The sequence below is a fragment of the Epinephelus lanceolatus genome, chromosome 2, assembly GCF_041903045.1.
Source record: "Epinephelus lanceolatus isolate andai-2023 chromosome 2, ASM4190304v1, whole genome shotgun sequence".
Classification (NCBI taxonomy): domain Eukaryota; kingdom Metazoa; phylum Chordata; class Actinopteri; order Perciformes; family Serranidae; genus Epinephelus; species Epinephelus lanceolatus.
In genome coordinates this window covers 315224-329468 of record NC_135735.1, presented here as the reverse complement: position 1 = coordinate 329468, position 14245 = coordinate 315224, and the positions used below count along the sequence as shown (strand labels likewise).

Sequence of the window (14245 nt, the reverse complement as noted above, 5' to 3'; positions counted from 1 at the left end):
ACAGGACACGTCACAAACATCAGGTCCATACATCAGGTCCATACAGGACACGTTACAAACATCAGGTCCATACAGGACACGTCACAAACATCAGGTCCATACAGGACACGTCACAAACATCAGGTTCCAGGACACATCACAAACATCAGGTCCATACAGGACACGTCACAAACATCAGGTCCATACAGGACACGTCACAAACATCAGGTCCGTACAGGACACGTCACAAACATCAGGTCCGTACAGGACACGTCACAAACATCAGGTCCGTACAGCAGAGACAGTTTTGGACGCAGCACCGACCTTCTTGTGATTTCATTTTTCTGTGAACTTGTTTAAAAACCGACTGATCATTCTTCAGTTTGGGTGAAAACAACCAGGGCTGACCATTTTCTGTGTCGTGCAGGTGTCAGCAGCCAATCAGAGAGAAGGAGGTTGGGGTGTGGGACTCGTGAGAATGCTGCGTCGCCTCTGGTCTGATAACCAGCTGACGGCTGAGCTGCACAAACCTCAGAGCGCTCCGATTGGCTGAGGCCCAGCAGAGTCCAGGGATAAAAGAGCAGCTCAGTCCTTCAGCACATCATCATCATCATCGTCACCATGGCCTTCCTCTGGATCGTCTCCTGCCTCGCCTTCGTCAGCGCCGCCTACGGTGAGACTCTGACCTCAATGATGAACTGAGATTATAAACTTTAACAGAGGAAAAAATAAATTTTACAGATTCTCAGATTAAAACCTGAGCCTCCGCCGCTCCCCTCACACCTGGACAGGTGTCTGCTTCCTGAGACGTTCACAGAGTTTCAACCTTTAACATCTGTCTCCTGTCGTCCTCTCAGGCTGCGGCGTCCCTGCCATCCCCCCCCAGGTCACCGGCTACGCCCGCATCGTCAACGGTGAGGAGGCCGTTCCTCATTCCTGGCCTTGGCAGGTGTCTCTGCAGGTGAGTCACCTGACCTCAGCACCAACTTTTCCTCCTCCTCCTCCTCCTCCTCCTCCTCCTCCTCTTCCGCTCCTCCTCCCCCTCCTCAGTGACTGAGTTCAGTTTGTTTCTTGTCAGCAATCTAATGGCTTCCACTTCTGCGGAGGATCTCTGATCAATGAGAACTGGGTTGTGACCGCTGCTCACTGCAACGTCAGGTCAGTTCAACACAACATGGCTCCGCCCACTTCCTGTCTATAGTTTTACTGTAGTGAGACATAGCAACTCTGTCGGGGATGATGATCACTTCCTGTCAGCAGATCGCCTGCCTGATGCCTCAGTCTGAACGTGACGATGACATCATTAATAAACTGAAGACGTTTTGCAGTTTCAAGTTTAAAAACAGAGAAGAAGAAAAAAACAGGAAGTGTCTTTGATTTGTGTGAACTGGCCCTTTAAATCCACACTTCCTGTTTCCTGTTAGGACCTACCACCGTGTGATTGTTGGAGAGCACGATAAGGGCTATGGCTCCAACGAGGCCATCCAGGTGCTGAAACCCGCCAAGGTGAGAACCTCCCATCAGCCAATCAGCTTCCAGAACACAACCCTCTCCGCCCTCTGACCCCTCCCCCTCCTCCTCCTCCCCCCAGGTCTTCACCCACCCCGGGTGGAACCCCCGCACCATCAACAACGACATATCCCTCATCAAGCTGGCCACGCCCGCCCGCCTCGGCACCAACGTGTCCCCCGTCTGCCTCGCCGAGACCACTGACGTCTTTGCCGCCGGCATGACCTGTGTCACCTCCGGATGGGGCCTGACCCGTTACAACGGTGAGACCCCCCCCACGTCCTGCCTCTTATTCTGTGCTTTTATTGTGAAAGGGAGGAGGAAGTGGGACTAAGCTGTTGTTTGTCCCACAGCTCCCAGTACTCCCAACAAGCTGCAGCAGGCCGCTCTGCCACTGCTGTCCAACGAGCAGTGTAAGAAACACTGGGGCAGCAACATCTCCGATGTGATGATCTGCGCTGGAGGAGACGGAGCCACCTCCTGCATGGTGAGGCCCCGCCCACTCACGTGTGTTCATGGATCTTTGTTGTTGTTTACTTGTTTGTTGTTTATGACATGTGTGGTTGTTGTTTCAGGGCGACTCCGGCGGTCCCCTGGTCTGTCAGAAGGACAACGCCTGGACTCTGGTCGGTATCGTCTCCTGGGGAAGCAGCCGTTGCTCCACCTCCACTCCTGCTGTCTACGCCCGTGTCACCGAGCTGCGTGGGTGGGTTGACCAGACTCTCGCCGCCAACTAAAGAGGCAGCAAACCAACCCCTGACCCCTGACCCCTGACCCCAGCCCGGCATTCCCACCTCAGAGTGTGTCGACACTGAACGATAATAAAAACACTGAACATCACTGACTCTGTTTGTTGTTTTTATTTGTGTTAAAGTATCATTTAGATTTAATTCATGACGGCACTCAGCTGTTCATTAAACAACAACCTCTCTTTTATTAAACAGATCTGACAGAAACCTGCTGAGGCTTCAGAAAATAAACAAACTGCAATAAACATAAATGTATTAATAAGAAGTCATTAGTGTCAGAGGGGAAAAGGTAACATGCTCCACTAAAACATTATTTAAGACAAAATACAAGATTTAGTGTGTGATCAGGAAAGAAACTGTTCAGCTTCCTGGATGTGTCACAGGTGATGCTTGTCCATGACCAAATGTGGACATGTGACAAGGTCACAGTGAGGATGATGATGGTTCAGCAGTGACGCAGTAATATACCATGTGTTCAGCAGGATTTCAGGTGATATCATTACATGTAGAATGTCATGTGACACGTTTTCATTTTTCATTCATTCACACCGCACCACTTCATCAGAAAAAAAATCCCTGAAGGTCTCTGTGTCGTGTTGTGTCATTATAGAATAATAGGTGATGGTCACTTCTGGCTGATACTGTGAAGTAACTTATTACATCTGCTAACACAGAATGTGTTTGAGGTCTCTTTGGTTTCAGCTGTTTTGTCTGAGTGATGTTTGGTTAATTAAACGTGCCCTTAAAGTCTGCCGAGTCTCTTCACATGGCTGCAGTGAAGTCTCTCCACCCATGGGTGGGGCGTAACATTGACACACCAGGGGGCTGAACCAGGAAGCACCATCAGTGTGTCAGAGAGGTTTGTTGAGTCTAACGTCAGAGTTTTCAATCAATCAATCAATCAATCAATTTTATTTATGAAGCCCAATGTCACAAATCACAGTTTGCCTCACAGGGCTTTACAGCATACGACATCCCTCTGTTTTACGTCCTACGAAGGTGACGCTCTTCTAACCTGGACAGATCACCATAGTAACTGATGTTGCAGACCTCACCCGGTCAGGATCAGTTTATGTTCTGAAGATCACCTTCAAATCACTGCTTTGAGTAACTGTAGTCAGTATTCAGTCTGTGATCGATACAGATCATCAGCTGAGACAAAACATTATGAACACTCTTTATCCAGCTTTTTAGCTGTAACTTAAAAGTTAGAGAATGACACTTGTTTTATTTCTGTGGACGTAACGTTACGTACACACCTCTGCAGTTACAGTAGAGCTTACTGTCGTGTCACACGTGAACCCACCGTCCATCAGTGATGCTGAAAATCTGAGTAACATTTGACTTTATCAGTCAAGTTGTTGTTGCTCCATCTGCAGATGTGCGTGTCCTCCTGACTCTGATAGGAGATTCTACAGAATCACTTTACACACAGTAAAAAGAATCAAGTCTGAAATCAAATGTTTCCTCCATCAAACAGCTTCTCTGACCGGCTGATATAAAATGTTTTTACATTAATGACTGAATAAATATTAACATCAGGAGCAGTTTGTTTGTCTCACAGCCACATCACTTCACATCATGCTGAGTCCACTGTTTCTGTGTTTGTCACTGATTTAAATTCATTTTGATACAGTTTTCAGATCAAATCTGATGTTTGACATTTACACATAAAACTGAACCAGCTGCTGGTCACATGACGTCACCACGTCAGACTAATAAAGTTAATTAATGAGGAGATGTGACATTGACGCAGTGATAAGACTTTATGTTACTGAGTATCCAGACAGGTTTTATGTTCACGTGTTTCTCTGCAGGTCGAGTCCTGATGCAACGTGTGTGAAATGTTCAGGTCCAGCTGCTGCTGATAAACACTGCTGCTGCTGGGAAACGCACACGTGTCAACCAACTGACCTTCAACACACCAACACACCAACACACACACACACACACACACACACACACACACACACACATTCATTCCTCTACAGCATGAACACACACTTTAATCTACAACGTTTTCTCATGACTGAGTTATTTCTTTAAACTTTTGACAGAATAAAAACATCAGACGTCACGTTGGTCTCAAACTCATCTCCACCAAACCTCAGAGTATTTACACTTCATCTTATGCCATGACATGATATCAGCCTTATTACAGCCCGACGCAACGACGTACGGTGTCGGCACCGATCGTAAGCGACAGCAAGTCTCATGCGTGATAATCACTTGTTTTATCCCATGTAGTGTGTCATAGTAGACGACTACCAACGCCATGTCTGACATGTCAACAGAAAGTCCAGCATGTCTGATTTTCTTTTTGTCTTCCACGACTTTTCCCGTCATAGCCGTCACTTTGACCAATAGGAACACAGAGCGGTCTGTCGCCATGGAAACTGTAGGACAACAACAGCCCAGCCTTTTAGATATTTCCTGTAGGGACGTTAGCACACAGAGTAAAGAGGAAACAGCAGAGGCACTTTATCAACCCGCTGAGTACTGCCATTAGCATCAAGCTAGCAAAGAATGTTCTTTCTTCATAATGGAGGATATAAAGGAATCAAACTCACAGATAGTGTCTGGGTCTTTACTCAGCACAGCTGCAGAGGCTACCAACTGCATCTCAAACACACCACACCATTTATCATTCTGTTCTTAGTTTAATCAAACTCAACACTTTCTGTTTCTGACAAAAAAGACTTTTCTGTTTCCTGTTTCTGTTTCAAATTAAAAGTCCCTTATCATTTCAGCTGAGAGAATCTCTTCATTTTCTAAAAAGGCTTTCATTGTGAAACATTTGCAGGAACTTCCTGTGGAGGATTCAGTGACTTCATGGTTTTCATGTGGTACTTCAAATGTAGCTCCGCCCATCTGGTGACACTTTTTACATCACTACAGTAACAGCTGTAATTGTAATTTCATTTTCTTTGTGCATTCTTTGTGTTTTCAAATACTTCAGAATGTCTAGACCTCTTAACCTCACACCTAGATACAAAATCCTGCAGGATACGCCAGGTGTGAAACACACCCTAGGGGGTCGGAGCCAATAGCTGCGACAGACGAAAGAGTTTGAAAACAATGGGTAGGGGCACTGCTCCCTGCCGCAGACAGAAGGGTGTGAAACACACCGTAAGAGGCCTTCCTCAGGTATAAATGTTTAGGCTTTCCTATGTTCGGGGTCTTTCTTCATTCTGACTGCTCGTGTGATGACTGACCTTTTCTTTGCAAAGAAAATAAAAACCTTGTCAGCCGGCAGAAGTCTCTATTTCATTATTCACCAGCAGCAGAGAATTTCCACAACACAGCTCAGCTGGAATATGAACAGACACAGTGTCTGAGGTAATCATGATAATAATAATAACAGAACAAGAATAATCTGATGATATCACACACGTTGTGAAAGGTGACCACTGATGATTGGTCATGGACCATTGTGTAGTCTGTCATGTCTGTCAGCCAAGCCATGGCATGATTTTATGAGTCCACATCATGCCATGTGACCTCAACTGAAGCCCTGAGCCGGGAGAGGAGAGGAGAGGAGAGCAGAGGAGAGGAGACGAGACAAGACAAGACAAGACACCACCTGTGTGTTAATATTTTCAGGCTCGGATCAAAGAGACAAAAAACAGATCTTCATTCAGCATCTCTGAGTTTAAAACACTTAAAAACAGGAAGTGGTCACAGATTTTGTGTCTGCAGTGATTCAGTCAGAATTAAAATGACCTGGAAAAATGTGGGGCGGCTGTGAAGAGCTGGTCGTCCACCAATCAGGAGATCAGCAGTTCGATCCCCGGCTCCCCAGTCTGCATGCAGAAAGCGTCCTTGAGCAAGACACTGAATCCCAAAGTGCTCCTGATGACGGCTGTTCCATCAGTGTGTGAGTGACTTAAAACTGAGTAGCAGGTTGCCTCTTGTGTGGTAGCGTCAGCCACCAGTGTATGAACGTGTGTATGAACGTGTGAATGTGAATCATAGTGTAAAAAGTGCTATACAAATGCAGGTGCATCTGACTGATCTGACTTTGTGAGCATTTCTGGGTTTGAGTGACATTTTATTTTTGTTCTGTGGTGAATAAAGTCCACAATAACAGAAGCTTTATAATGAATGGTTATTGTGGAGCAGCAGGTGTGGCTGTACATGAACAGAAAAACTTGAACATTAAGTAAAATGAGTGAAGAGTAAAAAAATCTTTGGAGAAAAGAACACAGACACAGAATATTAAAACTATGTAAAGTACTGACAGAGGTCAGAGGTCGGAGCTCCTCACACTGACAGCTGTATGTGTTTTTAGACCAACTGACTGAATAAATTAATTTGATGGAAATGTTTGTTCTGTTGAATGTTTTTAATGTTATCTGAGAGTTTCACAAACTGAATGTGTCACTTTGTTTGAGACGTTCAGTTCAGGTGTGTGAACGGTTTAAAGAGTTCAAAGAGACGAGACAAACTGTGGACGCTCCCTCAGAGTCAGCAGACACGTCATGATGTGTCCTGTTGTTTGACTCACTGTGTAATGATGGACTGAGTGTTGGAACTGCTGGTGTTACTGATTCTCCAGATTTCAGCTGGTTGTAAAGACGTCTCAGAGCCCGAGCACATAATAAAAATAAAACATATTCACTTGTCGAAATGATTCTCACGAGAGCCTTTACAGTGAAAAATATTAAACAAATGCCTCTTTAATAAAAGTCAAATGTGTTTTCATATATATGGTGTCGGGGTCAAACTGGGTCTCAGTAAAGTAAAGCATTATATAAAATCCCAGAATAAAGTCTGTGAGTGTTACAGGTGATTGCTGGACAGTAAAATACAGAGACATCAGAGAGACCAGAGTTTCTGTCTGACGTCTATTAACATGACGTCTGCTGTTGACTGATGAAGGATCAGACGGGCCCCAGGGTGTGTTTCCTCTCCTCTGCTCCTAATCATCAGTCTGTAGGTTCATTGGAGACAAAGAGCATGGACACCAAGAGGCGAAGCTCAATAGAACGCCCCATAGCAACAGACTCGCCCATGGTTTCATCCTACCGTCGCCATTTTGGACTGTCAGCAGACCACAGCAGACCCGCTTGCATACAAAAACACACAGACAAACTGAAGTATATCGCTATTAATTATGCTTACAGTGCTACTCACCTCGTCATAGCTTGGTCACAGCTGCTTTTTCACGTTTTTGTAAAGCAAAATATAGACTTAAAAAAAAACAAAACGAGGAAAAACGGCCTAGATGGCATCTCTACATATTACATCCACTTATGAGAAGATTAACTTCATTACTCCTTCAAAATCACCCCATAAGCCAATCTACCAAAAAAATAATTTGAAAAAAAACAATATTTTAACTAGAAACACATTAATGGCGACGTCACACAGTCAGGAATAAAGATTTATTTACAGTTTGTACAGTAAGGGGACAGTAATAATAATAATAATATATAGGCTATTTTAATATGATATATTTTAATGCTAAAGCAGTAATCAGTTCTGATATAAATGGTCCAAGAGGCCATATATATATATATATATATATATATATATATATATATATATATATATGTACAACAAAACAAAACTGGCATATTAAATTGATATTAAAACACTTTAAAACTTACACCTCAGGAGTTCTTACCTGTCGGTATCCTTCGGGAAACGGTGGAAGGCCAGGTGCGGGGTGTTCCACTGATAGTTGTTGCAGTTAATTGCACTACACTGTTTTCTTTTACTTTTTTTCTCCTCTCTCCTTGACATCTTGCATGTTGTCTGGGCACAACAGTCCAAAATGGCGGCAGCACTATTGCAGCGCCCCTAGTGGCTGTTGGCAAAAATTCAACTGAGCTTCGTCTCTTGGTGTCCATGCTCTTTGTTGGAGATGAGCCAGGCCTGCACAGATTCAATCACCGGCCATCGGAGCACAATGCATGCCAGTTAGTTTTGTGTCCGACTTCATCCCTACTTGCTCTGACTCTCACCTGATCTAACAGCTGATTGGTTCAGATGTCGACTCAATATGACGTTTTAGATAAACTTTTCATTTTTGTTGAATCTTGGACATTAAGATTGTATTTGTCTGATCTGAATGTTTATTCTGTGAACAGAAAACATGTGTGACTGATGGTGAAGTTTAGTCGTCAGAGACTGAATACATTCATCATAAACTACACAGAGTCTACTGTGTATTAACACTGGACTGTTTTAATTATTGAAGTATTTAGCAGAACAGAGACTGGTGGTCAGTGGGATGTGAGGATTCTTAAAATAACATCAGATGTGAAGCCCTGACTGTATCTGACTGAGCCTTAATGAAAGCTGTTGTCTTGTATAAAATATGAACCTTATATTCAAACACAGTGTATTCAGCCTGTGTAGTTGAGGGAACAGGTCAAACTGATATGATGCTGATTTACAGCAGAATTCATGAACAATGAACATAAACTACATACTCCTTGATGCTATTCTTTAATGATAAAATCAACTCCATTCATCAGCACCTCTGTTCACACCCTCCTCCTCTCTCCACACCCGAACCCTTCCTCTACAGTCAGCCTTTTTCCTCCTTTCAACTCCCAAATGCCTCTGAAATATCCGACCTCATCCGCAAATCTAAGCCCTCCACATGCCTGCTGGACCCTATCCCCACAACCTTGGTCAAATCCTGCCTCTCCTCTCTGCTTCCCCTCATTTCTGCCATTATCCACTCTTCACTGTCCACCGGTATTGTCCCTTCAGCTTTCAAAACTGCTGCTGTCACCCCAATCCTGAAAAGACCTGGTTCAGATCCCAACGACTTCAATAATCTCCGCCCTATCTCCAACTTACCTTTCATCTTCAAAATTCTTGAAAAAATAGTCTCCTCCCAACTTCACGCACATCTCACTCTAAACAGTCTGTATGAACCCTTCCAGTCTGGTTTCCGTCCACGTCACAGCACTGAAACTGCACTTATCAAAATCACCAATGATCTTCTCACTGCAGCTGACACCGGTTCACTCTCCATTCTCATCCTCCTCGACCTGAGTGCGGCCTTTGACACCATCTCACACTCCATCCTCCTCAGCAGACTCTCCTCAATTAGCATCATCCGCACCCCCCTTCACTGGTTCCATTCTTATCTCACAGACCGCACTCAGTTCATACAGCTTAAATCTTTCTCCTCTGACCCTTCCCCAGTCACCACAGGTGTGCCCCAGGGCTCTGTCCTGGGGCCCCTCCTCTTCATAACCTACCTCCTCCCCCTCGGCCATATCTTCCACAAATTTAACATTAATTTCCACTGCTTCGCGGATGACACCCAGCTCTACCTCTCTTGCAAACCTAACTCCACACTCCCACCCCCCTCCCTCACATCCTGACTTTCTGAAATAAAATCATGGTTCACCTCTAACTTTCTAAAATTAAACAGCAATAAAACTGAATTCCTACTCATTGGCACCAAATCCACCCTATCTAAAGCTGACACCTTCTCTCTCTCCATCGACAGCTCCTTAGTCTCCCTCTCCCCTCAGGTTAAGAGTCTGGGTGTCATCCTCGACAGTACACTATCCTTTCAATCTCACATTAATAGAATCACCCGGTCTGCTTATTTCCACCTGCGCTCCATCAATTGTCTCCGCCCCTCCCTCACCCCCCACACCACCGCTATCCTCGTCCATAGCCTTGTCACCTCCCGCCTTGACTATTGTAATTCACTCCTCTTCGGCCTCCCTCAAAAGTCCCTCCATAAACTTCAGCTGGTTCAGAACTCTGCTGCCCGGATCATCACCAAAACCCCCTCTTCCCACCACATCACCCCCGTCCTTCAGCAACTCCACTGGCTCCCGGTTAATCAAAGAATCACTTACAAAATTCTTCTGTACACCTACAAGTCTATCCATAACCTCGCCCCTCCTTACCTCTCTGACCTTCTGCACGTTGTCACCCCATCCCGTGCCCTCAGATCTTCCTCCTCCCTCCATCTCACTGTACCCGCTGCCCGCCTTAGCTCTATGGGGAGCAGAGCTTTCAGCCGCTCTGCTCCCCAACTCTGGAACTCACTGCCACCTGACCTCCGTAACTCTGCCACCCTGCCCATCTTCAAATCTAAACTCAAAACTCATCTGTTCAGACTTGCTTACTCTCTCTAAACTGCTTCACACGGTCCCCCCTCCCTTTTTATTGTTTGTTGTCTTTTATCTTGTATTTTATATCTTTGTTTTTATATTTTCTGTACAGTGACCTTGGGTGTCCTGAAAGGCGCTTTCAAATAAAATGTATTATTATTATTATTATTATAAACTACAGATCACCTGTAAAGCATTTTAATAAATTAATCTATCATAATTAAAACAACTGGAGACTGAAAACAAACTGATATATGGGTCTGATCACTTTTTTAATGAACTGACATCATTCCAGACAGGATGTAAGTGTGTCTGTGACTTCCTGTATGGACTGAAGGCTGCTGGAAACTGTCCAACTTCACCACGGCTTTTTGTCACCGCCCCCCGCTGCAGCCGCCTGCTCTTGTCTACTTTCCAGGTGAGGCGCAGTTCATCTCAAACAAGCTTAGTACCTTCACCTATTCAACAGGTGACCTGAATAAACTCCAATCAACACAGGCGAGCTGTGACATCAGACAAACTGAACTGACAGAGACAAGTTGATCCTGGTGACATGTTTCAGGTGGTTTGGTTTCATTAGTGCAGTTTATCAGATTAACTGCTGAAAAAAACCGTCCAATAAAACTTCACCAGGTCACATTTTATTGGTCAGATGCTTTTAACCAAAGTGAGTCAGGATGGGTTTAAATTCAAATTACAAGAAATAAACATCTGTAAATGTTCCAGCTGTGAGATCAGTCTGACCTCAAGTCAACCCGTCGCTTGCTCTTCATGGAGTTTAAGGAAGTTTCTGTCACATACATTAAAAAACCACCAGTGTGTTTTTATACAATAGAAACTTGTACCTTGCTGCTCTCCAACGCACACAGGATATACAGTATTAACAGTATTAACAAACACTATCAGAGACAGTGTTACTAACAGGTACATCAGTGATGTAAGGTGCTGATGTTTGACAGAAGTCAGGGACACAGTAGTCTTACATGTGTGAAATAAGATAAAGTCAATAAGGCTGCAGGTCCTGACAGAACAGAGACTGTTAATAAACTTTATTTAATGTGGAGGAACATCTCAGCTCTAATCTCTGTTTGTTTAAACTTATTTTATACCTCCTGTTTATATTGATTCTTTTTATTCTGTCAACTTTTCACCATCTTTTCTTGTAAGTTTGGTCTTCGTGTTCACTTGTTTGTGTCCTTTAAACTGTGTCTGTTTAATTTCAGTTTCATCATGTGAAGCAGTTTGTGTTGTGTGTTTGTGTGAAGGTGATGTTTAAGACAGTCCTGAGTAACAAACTAATATCCAGCAGGATTTAGACTGTGACAGATGGTAAATCTCCGCTAATGAATGCACTTCGATACAAGCTTTGACACGGACTGAATGAATGAGGAAATGAAACAGCGTGTAAGAGGGAGGAGACAGAGAAACACTCAGGGTTTATTGAAGAAAACCTGTCAGCGAGCAGGTTATGTTCACAGAGTCTGTTACCATGGTGACTGACTCAGAGTTTCCCTCATCTCAGGGTTAACTTACTCTGAGTTTTCACATAACCCACTTTCTGGAATACCCCCCAGATGTCTTTCTGTGTCCAACAGTCCAAAACAGAAAGAGACTCAGTTTACAGTGAAATCAAACAGATACGATCAGTTCATCATCAGTTATCAATCAATAATCAATGAGTAGACTGATGATTTCAGCCTGAATCAAAGATCAGAGATTAGTCAGGATGAGTTTTGTTGTGAGTTTACTTTGAAATACACTTTGTGTCCCATCAAAGTTCAGCTGAGAGCTCTTTCTGCTTATACTCACTGTCTCAGGATGATGAGTGGCTCTGTGTGTGTTTTTAAGTTGCTGAATTTATGCACATCAGTCATTTCTTTGGACATCAGTTTTTGTCTTTACATTCAAATATTACACAGCGAGAATTCACCCTCAGCTCAGAATCAAACCTCTGTCCTTTTTATATTTATTATTTTTATAACACTGTGCACAAGGATCAGACTGTCAGTCTGTTAGAGCAGCTCCCAAATGTTTATTGCACATAATGTGTAGGTCTAATTATTTAAATTTTAAAAATGGGTATGAAGCTTTAGACACGTAGTATCAATGACTAATGATCTCTGTCACTGATGTCACTGGTCGCACTGATGGAACATAATTCCTATAGCCTAATATTGGGGATTATATGTTCATATTTCTGAGTGAGCAATGGTGCAGCATTTCACTGTCTTTAAATTTACTACATTTGTAGCTGAAATAAAGTCACTGAATGCTGTTGAGTCAAGATACAAATAGATGTGCAACATTTTCAAATCTACTGCATTTTAACCTCAACGTCTTTTCAAGTGCAAATCACCAAACATATTATTACTGGGTCAGACTGTGAGTTTACAGTCATGTCTTTATGTCTTTGATCTATAGCCTAGCCTATATGTTTTAAAACTTCTGCCTCCTGTGTTTTTCCCCATCATGTATCTACAGCCTGATACACAGTCAGATTCCACCACTTTATCTTCGTTAAGGAAATGTAAGTCTGATAAATGATGAATAAACTTTTTTATTAACTTTATGGTTAACTTATTTACACTTTCCTCGCTCTGACTCAGGCTCTTCTTTTAAAGATAAATGTGCACCGTCTGCTACACATGCATTAATATCTCTACATCCACTGGATTAAAATGGAGGCGCTGTCTTTTATTTACCTGTTGCCATGGTGAATCGTGGAGTCGGAGCTCCATTGATGATGGCTTTTTATTGTCGGTTTAACTCAGAGTGAACATATTCAGAGTTGACTGAACTAACTCAGATCAGCTGTTCTGGAACCGGATACTCAGAGTTTCCCATCTCAGAGTAAGTCAACTCAGAGTTCAGGGATAGACTTAGAGTTTGTTGAACCTCCTACCTGGAATACCCCTCTGAGGACGTCATCTCGGACTCTGAGAAACTGAGAAATATATATCAAAATATTTTATAATAAAGATCGATCAATACATCAGAAAATACGAAATGGATGAAAAAATGATGAAACTTTGTTGATCTCTACCATCATACACACATATATATTTACTATATCCTGTTTACATATCTGTGTATTACTTCTCATCACACACATATATATATATATACTACATCCTGTTTACATCTCTGTGTATTACTTCTCATCACACACATATATATTTACTACATCCTGTTTACATCTGTGTATTACTTCTCATCACACACACAAATATATTTACTAAATCCTGTTTACATCTATATGTATTACTTCTCATCACACACAAATATATTTACTACATCCTGGTTACATCTCTATGTATAACTTCTCATCACACACAAATATATTTACTACATCCTGGTTACATCTCTATGTATAACTTCTCATCACACACAAATATATTTACTACATCCTGTTTAAATATCTGTGTATTACTTCTCATCACACACATATATATATTTACTACACCCTGTTTACATCTCTGTGTATTACTTCTCATCACACACATATATATATATTTATTACATCCTGTTTACATCTCTGTGTATTACTTCTCATCACACACATATATATATTTACTACATCCTGTTTACATCATCTCTGTGTATTACTTCTCATCACACACATATATATTTACTACATCCTGTTTACATCTCTGTGTATTACTTCTCATCACACACATATATATATATATATATTTACTACATCCTGTTTACATCGCTGTGTATTACTTCTCATCACACACATATATATATATATTTACTACATCCTGTTTACATCTCTGTGTATTACTTCTCATCACACACACATATATTTACTACATCCTGTTTACATCTCTATGTATAACTTCTCATCACACACAAATATATTTACTACATCCTGTTTACATCTCTATGTATAACTTCTCATCACACACA

The 14245-nt window shown here is 42.5% G+C and overlaps 1 protein-coding gene across 1 annotated transcript; it reads left to right on the top strand.

Annotated features, from left to right (window-relative positions):
• Positions 1 to 500: 500 nt before the first annotated feature.
• Positions 501 to 2328, top strand: LOC117254852 (chymotrypsin B). Its single transcript, XM_033623292.2, has 7 exons — positions 501 to 652; positions 837 to 940; positions 1058 to 1137; positions 1404 to 1485; positions 1571 to 1751; positions 1842 to 1975; positions 2064 to 2328. Exons 1-7 carry the CDS (start codon positions 601 to 603, stop codon positions 2223 to 2225), a joined length of 795 nt encoding a protein of 264 aa, XP_033479183.1. The 5' UTR covers positions 501 to 600; the 3' UTR covers positions 2226 to 2328.
• The last annotated feature ends 11917 nt before the right edge of the window (positions 2329 to 14245 follow it).